At 38.7% G+C, this 17,827-nt stretch overlaps 1 protein-coding gene across 4 annotated transcripts in view; it reads right to left on the bottom strand.

The window, feature by feature from the left end:
• GLIS3 (GLIS family zinc finger 3) overlaps positions 1 to 17,827 on the bottom strand; it is a 544,874-nt gene that overhangs the window by 519,159 nt on the left and 7,888 nt on the right. The window contains exon 1 of one of the 4 annotated variants that reach the window (XM_056106922.1): positions 10,945 to 11,423. The exons of 2 other annotated variants lie outside the window; for them this stretch is intronic. In XM_056106922.1, coding sequence (XP_055962897.1) covers positions 10,945 to 11,329 — 385 coding nt within the window. In that variant the 5' untranslated portion in view covers positions 11,330 to 11,423. Of the gene's footprint in view, positions 1 to 10,944; positions 11,424 to 17,827 lie in introns of those variants that run through there. One more of the 4 variants, XM_056106924.1, reaches the window with a different exon arrangement.

The raw sequence follows: 17,827 nt of genomic DNA, 5'->3' as shown, positions 1-17,827 counted from the left end.
CCTTGGAACCCCACCTGATCCTCTGAGCACCACCAGGTGTAATCCATAATTACAAAGCCAGGTGTGTGCAAAAAATTAATAAGTTTACTAGCTACATACAATAAAAATTATGGCAAATATACTGTGACTTTTAGGAAATCATCTCCAACTGCCAATAAGCAAGAATTGTGGGGGGAAACATGTTTAAAAATCCCATAAAAATATCTGGGGTTCAGATGTAAAAAAGACATGGATCAAAATAATTGTGTGTTCTTGGTCAAGTTCCTTAATACTTCTAGCCTCTTTTTTCTCACGTTTTCAGTGGGAATACTTCACAGTGTTGCAAAGGATTAAATTAAGATATATGAAGCTAGTCGGAAGTTTTTAAAATATATATAGAAAGTACTAAATAATGGCTCACTCACTTATTTTCAATCCTAGAACAACCAAAAAATTAGTGTACATATTATACTAATAATCAGTGTCCCTAAGAAATAAATTTGCTATTATAACTTACAGGCTAATCCAATCCTATATACTGAACTGCTTTGCCCTATAGAACCTAGGTAAGATTTTTTAATCTAAACACAATTAAACTTTCCTTCAAGTAAAGTGTGAACATCCATGTCATTTCCTCCAGACAATATCGAGCATAATTAAGAGGACTCCATTTCAATTTCACTCTTATGTATCGCAGGTTGAGTATTAAATTACGTGACCACTCCCCAAAGCACATATTTACTTAGATGGGAGACAAAGCATGAAACATTTTATTTCACCTCACTGCATCTTTATTGTGGCTTCCATTTTTCTCTTTAGCTTTTGAAACAAATCATAAAATTTGAGAGCATTTGAAATTTTATATCCACACACCCAAGAGTTTCCATACTATCCAGAGAGGGGAGCTATGACTTAGGTAGCAATGTAGCCCTGTCCTCCCGCTGTTCATTGATTTGCTCGAGCGGGCCCAGTAAGGTCTCCATTGTGGACTTGTTGCTACTGATTTTGGTATATCAAATATGTCACGGGTAGCTTGCCAGGCTTTGCTGTGCGGGCGAGATACTCTCGGTAGCTTGCCGGGCTCTCCGAGAGGGGCAGAGGAATCGAACCTGGGTTGGCCATGTCGGCCGCGCGCAAGGCAAAAGCCCTACTGCTATGCTATAGGTATTTAAAGGCCTATGAACCGATAGTGTACCAAGGCTCAGCCATTTCATTTAGCAGTAATTGCCCTGGTTTAGGGCACTCCACTGATTCAAACTGGCTTATAACTAAGGAACAATACTTTACATGTGTCTGGCAATTTATTATATAAAATGCAGGTTCATATTCATCATCTATTTTAACTCTCGAAGGCGCAACACTCTACTTTCTTTTTCCATCTCATATGTACCGAAGACTGCAGCCACACAGGGTATGATGACCTGGAAAGATGATGTTTTAGCTCACCAGTTCTTCAAGGGCCACCTGCTCCCTCCTCTAAAAGCCCCATTTCTTGCTGCCCTCTCTGACACTTGCTTTCTTCCTGTTTCACAGATATTAAGCCTTGCTTTCTAGCCTTCTTGTCCTATTTTATTTTATTTTATTTTTGCTTTTTGGGTAACACCTGGTGATGCACAGGGGTTACTCCTGGCTCATGCACTCAGGAATTACTCCTGGCAGTGCTCAGGGGACCATATGGGATGCTGAGAATTGAACCCCGGTCAGCTGAGTGCAAGGCAAGCGCCCTACCCGCTGTGCTATTTCTCCAGCCCCCTCTTGTCCTATTTTAAACCCTGGCCTCTTACCCATAATGTCTGGTTTTGTTTACCAAGCTCATGAAACCAACATCAAAATCAAGATCAAAAATGCAGTGCCAGACAGCCATGTGTAAGGCAAATTCTCCACAGCAGGTGAATCATTTGCCTTGCACACAGCTGACCTGGGTTCAATCCCCATAAGGTCCCCTGAGCACAGCCAGGAACCAATCTTGAACACAGAGCCAGGACTAGTTCCTGAGCATCACCAGGAATGAATCTTGAGCGAACAGCAAGGACTAACTCCTGAGCACTGCTCAGAGTGGCCCTAAAACAGAACCCAAAAAAAAAAAGAAGTAGAAAACACAAGGAAATTCCTTGAAAGGCATCTTAGCCAATGAGAAAAGGACAAGTTCAAAGAAAGAGGGAAAAAATGAATACGCACTAAAGACACATTTGGGATGGGTTGGGGGTGGGCTGGGGGAAATCCAAAAATTAATAATAATAATAAAAAGATTACTGACACTCTGTCACACACCGATTCAAACATGTGTGAGCAGGGTGTTTATTTGGCTAGACCCTACTCATTTGGAAGTGGGTGAAGAAACACATCACCCCAATTCACAGACATGGAAAATGAGTCAGGAAGGTCGAATGACTTGTCCAAAGTCACACAAGAGAAACTGAAACTATAATATGAAACTGTTCAAACTGGTCTTCTGAGTCCAGAGTCCACATCTTTTTCTCTCTATGCCACTGCTTCTTGATATGCACTTTAAATAATAGCTACATATTTTGTGAGGATCAAAGCAAAATGAAAATCCTGGGTCCTTTGTTCAAAAAACCGGCTTAAAAAAGTTTAGACAGCTAACATGAATTCAATCCTCGGCATCACATGTGGTTCCCTGAGCACCCCCGGGACTGATCCCTGAGTGCAGAGCCAGAAATAAGCCTTAAGCACCACTGGAAGGAAAAAAAAGTAAGAAAAAAGTTTACTTTCTTCTCGGGTCTCTCACAACTTGTGTGGTGTCTCAAGATATGCTTGTTAACACTGACCACTTTCCATTCAGGTATACTCAAAGGGCATGATCAGACCCTCAAAAGCATCTCACTGAATCTCACCTGCACTTGACAATCTGAGAGTATACATTTGACAATAACATCACCACCTTCATGGCCCGTTCCCCAACAGAGGCAGAGGGCAGCAGTTCAGACTGAGTGAGGGCACGTGAACCAGTAATCATCCTAGCATGATGTGGGACCCTGCATGAACTATGACCTTCCCATGCCACACTCCATAATCCCACGAAATATCATTTGCAACACCATCCAAATATAAAATCAGTGAATGTCAGAAGAGTGTGAACAGAGCAGTAAGCCCCAAGCACAAGACACCCCTTGGAGAGTGAAGTCGCTACTCACACAGCCCTGAAGCAGCAGGTGGGTCTTGTTAAAATTTAAAATGTGACCCTGTATGTGTGTTTTGGTCCTGAGATTGTGTGCGTCTAACCAGCTCCCCAAGGATACAAAAGCTGCTAGTTTTAGAATATGCAAGAGCAGCAAGGTCCTACCAATGTCGTTCTTTTAAGCTGCTTATTATGCCGGGGCCAAATTATAGACGCAATTCCTTCATTATTCAAACAAGGCAGCCATGAAAATAGATATTAAATGCAGTCACCATCCATTGTATTCATAAAATCTAATTGGCTGGAAGTAGTAGATCTGTTCACATACAAGATAACCATCCTCCTGCACGATTTAAACAAAGCCTTCATATTTGTGTAGAGTCTGCTTGTTCACTTAGTATATTCACAGAGATCCCCAACCCCTGTCCGAATAGACAACAAACTCCATGCACAAAGTCAAGTACAATTTTTCAAAGGGAGCCAATGACCCATTTTTTCTGTTCATAAACAGACATGACACAGAAACGGTTGTGCATTTAAAGATAAATTCTTTCAGGAATGGTAGCAACAGTAAGTTCTCATCGAAGGGAGGAGGTTATTTTCTCAGACCTCTTGCAGCAAGATCTCTCGGACTGTGGAGTCCTATTCTAGGTTAACCCAAGAAACACACACAGAAAAATGAACTTGCCAGCAAATTGATTCTCCGTCTCTTTGTTCTAAAATTGGGCCAATGACACTTGCAGTGCTTCACAAGATGCTTTTAATGAAATCATTTAAACTAATCATACAGAAGTCTGAACCATGGGGTCGGAGCGATAGTACAGCAGGTAGGGTGTTTGCCTTGCAGGCACCCGGGTTCAATCCCCAGCAACCCATATGGTTCCCTGAGCCCTGCCAGGGGTAATTCCTAAGTGCAGAGCCAGAAGTTTAACCCCTGATCATGTGTGTCTAATCAGCTCCCCAAGGATACAAAAGCTGCTAGTTTTAGAATATCCAAGAGCAGCAAGGCCTGATCGTGTATGTTTTGGATGGGTATGTCCAAAAAATACAAAATAAGACCAAAAAAAAAAATGAACCACAAACAACAGTACAATTCCAAAGTTTTGCTATGTGAATTAGCAAACACTGCTTATGACACTGTACCCCAGCCCCAGCAGCCAACCTCCACGACCCAACCTCTGCCATGCTCCAGGCCGCTTTCCAGACACTCGGGCCAAGCCTTATGCACGAATGAAGTCCCACGGAACCCAGGTAATGCGGAACTTTGTGACCTTAGACTCTGGGCTCAGTGGGACCCGGGAGCAGAGATCCCCTGCCTGCTTCCCCCAGTCTCCGAAGACCCCTGGGTCTCCGGAGTGACTCCCAACTGACGCCAGATAATCTCCTCATCAGCCACTCTCCAGAACTCATGGCTGCTTCTTCCTGGAAGGGAGCATAAAATGAGGCTCCCGTAACCATGCTGCTGGATTCCGCACCTGGCTGTTTTCATTCGGGGTGTCCCAGAGCCCTCCCCACCCCAAGGGGCAGCCAACCTCCACAACCCAACTGCCGCCACGCTCTAGGCTGCTTTCTGGACTGCACGGCCACTTTGCAGCCATGCAACACATCTTAAGACACTTCCTACCCATTTTCCATAATCACCACACCATATTTTTGATGGGGTTCAGACAGTAGGCAACAAATCATAGAGAAAAATATATATGACCAAAAAAAAATCTGAACCACAAACTACAGTACAATTCCAAAGTTGTTGCTATGTTATACACACACACACACACACACACACACATACACACTCACACACACATATGCCTCTCGAAGAGCCCACAAGCTATCAAGAATATCCCACCCGCACAAGCAGAGCCTGGCAAGCTACCCGTGGCATATTCGATATGCCAAAAACAGTAACGATAACAGGTCTCATTCCCCTAACCCTGAGAGAGTCTCCAATCATTGGGAAAAGACGAGTAAGAAGAGGTTGCTAAAATCTCCGTGCTCGGAGGAATAGAGACGTTACTGGCGCCCGCTCAAGTTAATCGACAAACAACGGGATGACAGTGATACCGTGATACTTAGGACAAGCAGACACTCGCTTTTAGTTTCACATCCTGTAACATTTGAGGTTTATGGGGATGCATATTAATGCGAAATATTCTCTTAAAGATAGAATGTTATGAGACTGACAAACCACTTTTATAGCTGAAATAAATCATGGGTGCCATTCAGTAATACTTGGAAATCCATCATCCATTTGATTTACATCCAGTATCAATAAATCACACAAGATGGATCCTGTGTAGCCCAGACAGTAAACAACAGTAAACATTGTTTCATCTGCCTTCTTGGAGAGTAGAAATGGAAGTGCTGGTTACCAACACTGGAATAATGCCTTTGGTATCTGAAGAGTTTTGTTCTTCTTGGAACCTTCTATGGAATGTTAACTTTATTTGCTCTAATTCTGCAGGAAGCTACATTAAAAATGCAAAGAAGTATGAATGATTAAATAATAGTTGTGGGGAAAAAAGAAAAACAAATATTTCAATATTTTTAAGCTATCTATTACATCACTTCACAAATTGGGGACCCTAATTGCTATTTTTGCCAACTTGTAACATGGCTACATTTATTCTAATATGACTAGCATAGTTCACTCCTGAGAGTCAGCACATTTTTTTCCCCACTGTGTATTTTTTCTCGGGGATAAACTTAAGCGAGTGCTGATATGGAAATATCACATATTTAATCAGTTAAAGTTTTATTATGTGGTGATGGGATAAAATTATGTTAGCTGACCCACGAGGAATCAGGTTCTAATCTAAGATCCAGGTTATAACTAACTGAATTAGTAAAGCACAAACAATAAAAAATTAAAATTAAAATAAAACTGTGCATTATTTAAAGTACATCAATGCTTAGACCTCCCAGATTCCTGCTACATTATTTTTCTTCAACCAGGTCTTTACAAGAGACAGCAGTCTTAATTGACACAAAAGAGTTTTTTAATCCCAATTAGTCTGGTGTTCTTTGTTGATATTATTCTGCTTTTTCAGACCAACAATAATGAATAACCCACAAGCGCTAATGAATAACTAACTCCCTTTGTCTCCAAGGACAGCAGGGCCCAACAAGAAATGTCAGAGGCCCTGAAGTAAAATGAAAATCTTTACAATGAAAATCTTCCCAATTATATAGTCCTCTGGGTACTGCCAATGTGGAATTGTCTTAAATATTTAAATAGCTGTGTCAAATGTGCTTAAAGTGAAGATCATAAAATCGATTTCCCAGATGCTTTGAAAAATGCATTTCTACCAGTCTAATTACGATCCGTGACTGTTTAAGCAGGAAGTAAAGGAAAATGCCACTATTGCTCTCATATAACTGGGATTTTAAACACCGATTCTAGCAGGACCTACTGCATCAAGTCCTACACACTCAGTGCTTAGAAAAACACAAACATTAAAACATTTACCTCCTGCATAAAACATCTATATGAAGTCATCAATCATTTTTAAAACTAATTTGTGTCTTAGCAATGTAAAGCTAAAAAGTAGCACTTTTCTCTAGGACAGAACAAATAAACAGGCAGACAGCACTGCTGAGACCCAAGGTTCCCAACGGCCAGTATACAAATGTGCAAGAACTCGGTCGTTTTGTACTTTAACTAGAACTCATTATCTCGTTCTGATATATTTCCTAACTCTGTACAAGCAATGGAACTCTCTAGAAGCAATCTGCCCCTGCGTCAATAAGAACACACTTTCATCTAATTTTCTAAATATATTTCACCACTAAAAGACACTGAGTTTATTAGAAAAATAGCTATTTCCTAGTCCAGAGCAGGAAAATACAAATGAAACTTGCTCTCCTTAGGAAAGCCAGAAAGTGCTTAATAGTAACATGTCAAAAGTCTATTATATCTACCAGAACAAGAGTATAGCATTGCATGCAGTCAACCTAAGTTTGATCCGTGGCACCACACGTGGTCCCCTGAGCATGGCCAGGAGCAATTCCTCAGTGTAGAATGAGGAATAAGCCCTGAGTAGTGCCAGATGTGGCCTTCCTCCCCCCCCCAAAAAAACGGAAATAACAAACAAACAAAAAAATGTATACTCCATCTATTCTAAGGAGTTCCCACTATGAAAATTCAGGAAAAGTTAAGCATCAGAGAAAACAGAAAATGATAAAAAAAAAAATTACATAATGCATGAGTATATAGTGACTCTCAAAAAAAAAAGATTTCTTTTTTCCAGAAGATTACACGCTAATAGCTAATAAACACAGGAGAAATAACAGTATCAGAAAACCACCATTATGCAATCAACAGCGTAATAACCAATTTAGGCAAGGATCATCAATAGATGTGATGAAAAAGCTGTCAAACAGCTAAAAGCTCATTTCAGATTACTGCTTTTGAAACGGAAAAGGTCCTTCACAATGTTGAGTTCTGGTGATCCCACTGAGTGAGGCAATTAAAACCAGCAAACACAAACCTTAGGCCAAACGGGCATTCAGTGAGTGCTTCCTTGTATAATGCACTAGATGGTGAACAGATCACCTATACAGGATTCTTGCCAAAAACATTTAACCTGAATTCGATCACAGAGAAATACTCACACAAACCAGACTGTGAGATAAGATAATTAACCTGAACTCTTTCAAACTTTCAAAGTATTTTGTCATGGAACAGAGGAGAACAATTAAAGGAGAGTAACTGAAACATAAAAACCTTAAATGTGATGCATGATCTCAGATTAGACTGTGAATTGCTTTGAAAAAGTTACAAAGGACATATGGATTATAATAATATATGCAAAAAATAAAATAATAAAATTAATTTTGATTGTGTACCATATATAAATGTCACTGTGGTATCATAGTTAAATTCTCTGGTTAGGATTACTACATTCTAGTCATAAAGCATGAAAGAGATCTGGTTAGGATTTTGAGACCAAAGTGTCACATGTATGTAAATACTTTCAAGTGGTTTGACTAATTTGAGAAAAAGAAAGGTAGCAAATGCTAAAAAGTAAAACTCATGGGCAGGAGGATAGTACGGCTGGTAGGGCTCTTGCCTTGCATTGAGTCAACCCAGGTTCAATCCCGGGCTGGCATCTCATAGGATTTCCCCAAGCCCTTACAGGAGTGAGCCCTGAGTGCAGAGCCAGGATTCCAGCACTTTGGGGAGCCAAAACAAATTAATTAAAAGTAAAACTCAATAAAATAAAACAATGCAAAAAAATATTGGGAAAACTTTAAAAATAGGTAAATTCTAAATAAAATTTAAGGAAAAAAATGCTGTATGGTTGACTAAATGACACTAGCTGTGGAAACACCTCCTGTGAAAAAAGTTTCAAGTGGGTCAATTTGGGAAAGTTGTCTCTCTTTTATTTTGCTTTTTGTCCATCTTCATTTCCTGAGGCTTCCATCCTTAGTAGCTTTTCTGGCTACACTTTGAAAGAAAAACAAACTCCTATGTCAAGAATTTCCCAAGTATTTTCAGTTCATTCTTTGTAATGTTGTAGATAGTTGAGCTAGGCCTAAGGGAACATATTTTGTAACATTTATAAAAAATAGTTCATTATCTACAAATTAATATTATTTACATACTAACAATTTACTAGATGTTTGGAAAGGTAATGCACCTAAGTTAGAAATGAAATTAATTTAATATAATTTTTAAATAACCACGATTACTGATGAGAGAGGAATGTTTCAATTCTGCCTTCTATTATTTCTCAAACTGTAAAATCACATTGGGCTTCACCATCTTTTATCTAATCCCCAATAGATACTTACTTAGAAACTGTTGTCTTTCAGTGTGATAAATGAGGCCAATGAATCCAAGATTAGTAACAAAGAGTGTTCACTATTCCGTTAATATCAGAAGCATTTTTTAAATTATATTATAATTATAGTCACTTCTGGTCACTATCAAGGTAACACTACCAAACTCAGTACTGGTCAGTATCCCTGAAGTTACTTATTCTTTAAAGGCTTAAGTTTTACTTTAGCAGTTAATGAACAGTAGCATACAACTCAAGGCTGCTGTGAAGAATAACTGACATTAGGTGGTGAAAAGCACTTAATACACTTCCTGACACATGTTAGGTAGTGATAAAACAAATGCAAGTTATTAATATTATCACCGTTGTTATTGCAAGTCAGGATTTCAAGCACACGTATATATAAAAGCAAGCTACAGTTCATTAGTTAAGCAAGAGCTAAAAGGTTTTTACTGGGTCTCGGTCCCTCTAAGTGCAAACACATGAGCTTGACATTTAGAAAGCTAGTTTACCCACACCATCAACACAGAAAATGACAGTGACAGAAGTATTTTAGACGCAGTCCCCAGGGAAATTCTCTCTTGCGCTATCAGTAGCTCTAAGAAATAGAACAACTCAAAAACAAACTTAAGGTAAAAATAAACTGGTCAAAAAGAAAGAAGAAATAATTACATGCATTCTCAGGTTTGTTTTTTATCGTATCCATTTATACCAACTTCTCCATACAAAGGAATACAGAGAAATTAAAACAAACAACTTTTGGTTCCTTGCCTGACATAAAAGATTGTTTACTATAACTGGGCAAGTTATGCGTTAACTTTAGATGAATGGCCGACTACTCCCAAGGCCAGTAACTTTATCTGATAGTGTAAATACTTTTAGCATAGAGAATAAATACATTTAATATAAACTAAGTGATAAAATACATTAAAGTATATATAAGGATTCTGCTTTACATAACAAAGTTAAATCTTACTTGGGATATATATTCTTTTTTTTAGCCAAATACACACATCATTTGCAGTAGAGTCTCATTAACTTATTAACTCAGTATCAGTGTCTAGAGTGTGCCATTTAAAGAATCTGCTTCCTCTTCAACACTTCATCTTTAACTGAAAAACAGAGGCTTGGGAGATAGCTCAGAGGCCAGAATGCATCTCGCATAAGCAACACTGTGCGTTAAAACCCTCACACTGTATGGTGCCCTGAGCACTTCTAGGTGGAACCCTGAGGCCCTACACACTGCCAAGGTGTCCCTGGCCAGCCCTAATATCAAAGGTACCAGCATCACCGCATTATATTGAACTGTCTGGCCTGGTTGACCCACCAAAAATTAAAAAATAATAATAATAAAATGAAATAGATGGAAACTCAATGTGTGTGTTGTAAAACACTGATGAATGATAAACACTATATTTCAAATTAGGCTAATCTTTCGTAGCTCTCCACCAGTACAAAATAGTTTTTTTCTTCCTTTTTTGTCTTCAAGCTTGCTTCCTCTTAGTACTAGCAGTATTTTAAGTAGTGAAAAATACTTCTTATATTAAAATAATCTTTTGTATAATTTTAATGTATTTATTGGCTGCTAAAATTTCTCCTTTTCTATTACTAGCCTTCCAAACAACACCTTCCTTCCAATGCCCAACTAGCCCACTGGCAGGTTCAGCCATCCATCCCCACTATGGTTTGTGGAATCCTGATGTGTTAGGGCAGGATCTTGGCAAACTTCGCGGGTTCTTTTTTCCATCATCATGAACCAATCTTTCTCTGCTCCTGATCTAATAATCATGCATCTGCCACTCTGTTTCATAGTCTCATAAGGGGTCATGTCTGCCTCACTGTCCCCTTCACCCTCACACATGGACACAAAACTAACACACCTCCCTAGTGAGTGAGTGAGTTAGACCTCACTGCAAGATCATCAACTTTACCCTGACATTTTTGCATAAAATTTGACGGCAGAAAAGGAACTGGGAGGCGGGGGGGGGGGGGGGGGGGGGGGTTAGTTTTCACTTTCAAGAGATCCCAGAAAGATAATCCTACCTTTCCCAGGATCTGATGGAAAAGGACTTCCAAACTCCTGATGCTTTGGCTTTAGAGTGTGTGTCCCTGACATGCCTCCGGTCTGGGTGACCTGGAATCGTGGCTTCCCATTGGTGAGCACTTGTCTCCTGGGGCTCAAGGCAGGCAGATGGATGGGGCTCTCAGCCATGTTGCTCTGAGCCATCCCTCCTCCCAAGGGCATCTTGAGATGGAGACTGTTAGCAAGGTTCCCAACAGCAGGGCTGGCTATGCTGCCACAGGACGAGGGGCCAGGAGTCCCCGAGTGGGCTCTCAAGGGAGGAATGTGGTGGCCACTGACAATCCCAGGTCCCTGTGGGGTTCCTGATGACCGAAGAAGATTCATGCTGCATGACCTTCCATTCATTCTGAAAAAACCTGTGGCCAGGATGGTCAAATATCCAGTGGGACCACTGACTCCTTTCAGGCAAAGTCCAATAAGTTATCCATGGTGTGGGTTATTAGCCTGTTTAAAAAAATAAATGCAGGCATTTTTACAAATAAAAATGAAAATAACTTACAGTGAATTTTCAACCTGTGTAGCATTCATACAAGGAGAAAATAAGTGCTACTAGCAAAACAGCCTTTTATGCTGAGCAGGGTCATCAAATACCGGGTTCACTGGCAGGCACTCTCCCCTCCAGCATTCACGGCAGACAAGGATTATGGATCACTGCATTGTTTTGTTTGCTACTGAGCCCTTCTCAGTACAGTGCTCTTGGCAACACAACCAGTCTACCCATGCCAGCTTACAAAATGAAACTTACTTTGCTCTCTAGAGGAGCTCTTCGTACTAATTCACTTTCGCTACAACAAGTCTTGGGAAACTCAAAAGCATAAGCTGTAAGACTAGTGTTTCAAAGGTTCAAGTAAACAAACAAAAAGCAGACCTGGCATCTAGAGGAGATTATGAAAATGTCAAATCATCTTTGCTTTTTCACTCCAAGGGCAATCTTTCAACAGTCCACAGATTTACAAAAGATTAAAAAATATATAAGCCAAAAAAAAATCTTGCAAAAGACTTCACAAGTTCAAATATTTACAGCCACAGTAGTCTTGGTTCACACCGATCCTGAGATATCAGGAAAGAACAGAGTAAGATTGTCAAAACGAAGCAAAATTGAAATAGCTTTCCAGAAGGTGACCTGCCATGTATGTTCATCGTGTATCACACACAGTTAATCGAGTATAGAACCATGAAGCTTCCTTCCACCCACTTCCAGTGGCAGAGAATCCAAAGAGATCTATCCTTGCATATAATTAGGAAAGGCCCTTCTCTAAGTTGATCACTAGTTCCCAATAATGTGTGCAAAGAGGTGATTGCCATGTTGCCATAGTCAATGTGTGTATAATACAATCTGTATCCTTTTTTTTTTTTTTTGGATTTTCGTTTGTTTTGGACCACACCCAGGAGTGCTCAGGGCTTATTCCTGAATCTGATTTTGGACCACTCCTGGTAGGATGGGGATCCATAGTGGGTCCTAGGGGTAGAATCTGGGTCAGCTGTATGCAAAGGCAAATGCCCTAGCCACTGTAGTATCACTCCAGCCCAAATAATCTATATTCTTTTACATCATGACAGACATGGGAAGAAGCCAATACAGAACAAATAGGAAAATACAGACTAAGAAAAGGGAAGATATTCTCCCCTGGATGGTTTCTGCTCTTTTCTGCATGATTCTCGGTCTTGGACAACTGTTGTCAATTCAACTCCCAAATAAATAACCCCAACAATCATTTAGGAGAAGATATCAAAGACAAAGTTTGTATGTAAAAGTTTTTTTTTAAATCACTTGTAAAAAATCAAAAAGATTCCATTTTCCTGTCAAGCTTCTGCAGTACCTTTTACAAAACTGTCTCTAAATTTATGACATTTAATACTATGGTATCAATACTAACAATAGCAAAAGAAATACTCGGTGGTATTCTGCAATTGCTCCTATCCTCACTTTCCAAAGTAAGTAAGTCTACAATATTTAAGCCTGCATCATTTAAGGGTTTTTGTGGACAAAAAAAAAATGGTCCCTAATATCAAATGAGTTGCAAGCTTTTTTTTTAAGCTAGGAAATCATTTAATGTCTTTTCTACTGTATCTATGTAGGAGAACTGAGCAGTACTACCACCACCTCACTTGATTTGATTGGCTGTACATATGTCAATCTTTTTGTTTTAATTAAAGTGAAAAACGAAAACAAAATGACATATGAAAATGTCATTTCATATCCCTGTGCATTGCCAGATGATACTGGCCATCTATAGTGCCCACATTGATTACATTGTGTTTTTTGAGTACTCCAAACTTTGAAGGGGCTTTTTCATTACCAATAATCTTTACACTTTACCCCCAGGGAAAAAATGAAAAAACAATGCGGGGGAGGTGATTTATTGAAAGTGAGGAATTGCCCAACGTGACTGGAAATAGGAGAGTCGACAAACCACACACGATCCAAATGACCAGTGTCTAGAAATCTGCACAATATAAGGCAAAACATAAAAAATAAAAATTTTAAAATGAAATAATTTTGGCAGCAAGCACATACAAAAGCAAGAATTGTCAAAATACAAGAAAAAACACTTAAGCAGGTACTTAGCATGTCTAGCTAACACTAGATCATTACAAAGGTGAACGTGGAAGAGAGAAAAAATAAAATTATCACAAAGAATTTGTCTCAGATACTTATACCAGGCCTATCTTAGACAGGATGTATATCTTATTTTATTGAACTGAGTTGTTCTTGTCAAAATTTTTAAATTGAAAGTGAGAAATGAAAACAGAAGTATACTTAAGGGCCTGAGTAACAGTACAATGAGGAGGGCATTTGCCTGGCCCACAGCTCACCCAGGTTAGATCCCCAGGATCCCATAGGGTCTGCCCAGCACCACCAGGGGTAGTTCTTGAGTGCAGAGTCAGAAATAACTCCCAAGCATTACTGGATGTAACTCCAAAAGAAAAATATATATTATATACTTGAATTTTATTATCAAAAAATCAAGAGACCAAACATAAAGTGATTATTACCATAAAGAAAAACAAAATAGGTCAATGACCAGTCAAGAAAAAACAACCACAGATTAAAAAATAAAATAAACTATGTGAAACAAACATAGTAAGCCAGTTTCCCATTAATTATACTAACATAGTTCAGTATTAAATAACAAATTTTAAAAATAAACTCTGTTCACTTGATAATAACTATTTTTAAGACAGATACATCTGCACTAAATCAGAACAAAAAAATCAACTATAAGATACTGACTTCTACTTCTTGAAAATCCTTTATAAATTCTCTGGACTAAATATTTTTTCATCCATGAATGAGAAAAATTATGATATCTATAGGCTCTGGAAATTCTAGTCTTCCCAGATAATTACAATCCTCAAAAGTGCCATTTAATATAATCAAAGATAAATTTGTAGAATTTATACTTATAGAACTTATGGGACAGGCATGAAAATAAAATGACAGTAATCTCTATCAACTTCATCAATACAAGAGCTGAAAGGATATTCCTGGGCCAACAAAGTGCTGAAAAATGACACATACCTTGAAAAAAATGAGTACTAAGGTTAAATTTTCCTACAATGTCAAAAACAAGCCTTAATATCTTAGTATCAAAACTTAATTGGTGGGATTCAACTGGAAGAAGCATCTTTCTATTTAAAAACTGGTTCTCCAGCAGTACTTTTTACTGCTTTTATGTGCAACAACTACTCTGTTCCAGACTACCAACAAAGAAATACAAAGAGAGAAAGCAAGGAGCGTCTGAAACACAAATTTAGGATAATTTGGATATTAATGTAAAATATTTAAATTTTTGGCACTTCATTGATTTAAACTGTGAAACATTGATTCTGGGTATAAATTAATGTTCGACTACTTTTTTAAACTCTCAAACACAGTATAAGGTAGGTCAGAGAGGAAATTACTTCGCTCTTAAGAATACCAAGGCACCTAACAACTTAATAATTTCACCAGTTTTATTAAAAAAGCCAAGACTTTAATCAAAATACAAAAGACTCTACCTTCTACCAAAGATTGCTGGCACTGCTCCTTGTGGATTAAAAGACTAAACAAATAAAAAGTAATGCTAACTCATCCATTCAAGAAAATTCCAAAAACAGAAGTTCCGCAATATCTATTTACAGCCAAAAGCTCTTTCTTAGTAAATATCATTAATAGACTCATCTAGAGTCATAATTCATCTGATGAGCCAGTTAATTATTAATTTTCATACATCATTTCATTTCCTTAGGCTACATTTAGCCTTTGTTACATTTTCCATTCCTTTTGCTACAAGTTTATGTTACTCTGCATTGAAAGAAAGACCCGTCATAAACACAAAATGCTGGTCAGAAAACGAGCTGCCTGCCGACCTGGCTTCTTTATATTAAGAGTGACTGTGTGTGTTTGTGTTTGTGTTGTGTGTGTGTGTCTAAAGCATCAGAAATAGTTTTTATTGATTCTTTTTCTTTTTTCCCTTCGGGTTAATGATTCTGTAATTTCATTAACACTGCCTTTCAACATCACTGCCTTGGTGGTTAATAGGCCCAGGCTATTCCCTTGGGCTTCTCCAGTTACAGCTTTTGTAACCTGCAGAATATAGAAATGAAAAGCCCATTGATAGATAATATAAGTTATTCTCATGCACGGCTGCAATATGGAGCACATTTTGCAATTCAATCAGGGACAGATAGAGCTGAATGTTCTTAGATCCAGGGAGTTCATTTTAATAAGCAGAATGTACCTTGTCCTAACACAGGTGACTGACTCCTCAGAAAAGATTGTATAAACAAAAACCAATCGTGTAAGTCATTTTATTGGCAACAATATAAACACAGTATATTAGATGTCACCAATAAATCAAAATTGTTCTTGTCTGCAATTTCAGCAAGAGGAAAGTGCAAACATGTGCCAGGGAAGCCAGAGGATATTAGAGAAGAAATACACAGGATGTGTACAAATATCGTCTCACTAAATTGAAAGGGAGGGAACAATATTTTGATAAAATAATCAACAAAATAGCGTTGAACATTTCTGCAGTTTCATCACATTCAATGAAACTGACAGAGTCAGACCTAGCAGAAATTGCACAGACACAGGCCTGGGATAAGTCCACATTGCTGAGTTGTGGCAAGCAAAACTGTGGAGGTCACACCTGGGAAATACCACATACAGACCCATCTTCATTTTTGCCCCTCCAAGGTCTCATGTTAGAAGTACCCCCAAAAAGTACCGTATTTATTCTAAGTGCTACTCAAACAGTATCATTCCCCCAGCAGGATGAAATCAAAGAGTTTCTAGCTCTATGGATATTGAACCCTATTAAATAGAAATAGGGTTCGGTATCCATTGAGCTATCTTTGGATAGAAATCTTTGTTTTCAATCTTTTCTTTTTATATTTCAAATTTCTTCTCAAAAATAATATAATCTTTCCTATGTTTTTGGAGTAAAATACCAGCACCCTTTTACATCTAAATTGAGTGTGATTATCAAAAGATGGGCAGTTACTAAGAACAGAGAAAAGAACAGGAAGAGGAAAAGGTAAAACGGGGACAGACAGAAGACTTCGATGGGTGGCTGGAGGCCGGAAACAGTAGTGAAAAAAATGAAACAATAGGAAAGCCCAGAGAGACTGCTCAAAGGGCTGGAGTGAATGCGTGACTTGCTGGAAGCTCAAGCCCCGAGGCTGAGCACATCTGGGTCCAGCCCTCCACCTTCCAGGGGGCCCCAGCAGCAGACGGAGCACTGAACTGTCAGACCATCACAGCTGAGCTAATGTTCACCAGGATCCCTAGGCCCCCTAAGCTCTACTTGGAAAGCATAGATAGATGATAGATGGTAGATAGATAATAGATAGATAGACAGATAGATAGACAGACAGACAGATAGACAGAAAATTTTTAATTCATTTCAAGAATTTATTCTCCAGCTGGTCAATCATAACATTAAAAATCAGGAGAGAGCAAATAGTACTCTAGGTAGGGTGCTTTCCTTGCACGCACTAGACTAGGGTTTGATGCCCTGGCACCCCGTATGGTCCCTTCAAGTCTCACAAAGAGTGGCCACACTCCTGAGCACAAAGTCAGGAGTAGCTCCCTGAGCATAGCCCAAATCAAAAAAAGCAAAAACAAAACAAAAGAGTAGAGGGATCCCTGACATTTCCAACCATGCTTTGCTTGATCTTTCTGCACAATGTCAGTGATTACAGACTGCTAGAAGTAATTTAAACAAGAAAATACTGCTGGAGAGTAACATTTGAAGTTCAGCAAACTCTCTTAGAATCCACTTGCCACATTTCAATGTAACTATACAACTCTTATATCCCATAGTTAATACCACAACTTTTAGTGCTAATTACTTACAAGTATTTCATTTACTTGCCTCAGTCATTAACCATCAATGAGTACAGAAAGTTCTAGAAAACTTCAAGCCTACCAAATATGTCAAATATGTCAAGGGAGAGGACTAAGGATTTCCTTAGTCAACTGAAAGAAATCACACAAAATGAGAATGAAATTGGAATCAAAAACATTTTTAAGACAAACAGAAAGTAAGTTCAGAAAGGTAACCATGTCGTGCCCCCCACCCCCGCATGGGTTAATAAGTGTACGTCTGTGTTTAACGAAGCAAACTTTCTAAAGCATTATTTCTCAAACTGCTTTGTTGCAATCCATTGGCGAACCATGAAAATAACTGTTCACTGGTGAAAATATTTTTCAAGAAAATAGCACTGTAGCACTGTCCTCCCGTTGTTCATAGATTTGCTCGAGCGAACACCTGTAAAGTCTCACAACAAATTGTGAGACTTGTTATTGTGTTTGGCATATCAAATACGTCACAGGTAGCTTGCCAGGCTTTGCAG

The sequence above is a fragment of the Sorex fumeus genome, unplaced genomic scaffold (genome assembly GCF_029834395.1).
Source record: "Sorex fumeus unplaced genomic scaffold, SorFum_2.1 ptg000149l, whole genome shotgun sequence".
Lineage (NCBI taxonomy): Eukaryota > Metazoa > Chordata > Mammalia > Eulipotyphla > Soricidae > Sorex > Sorex fumeus.
The sequence above is the reverse complement of the archived record's forward strand: the minus strand, read 5'-3'. Positions and strand labels throughout refer to the sequence as shown.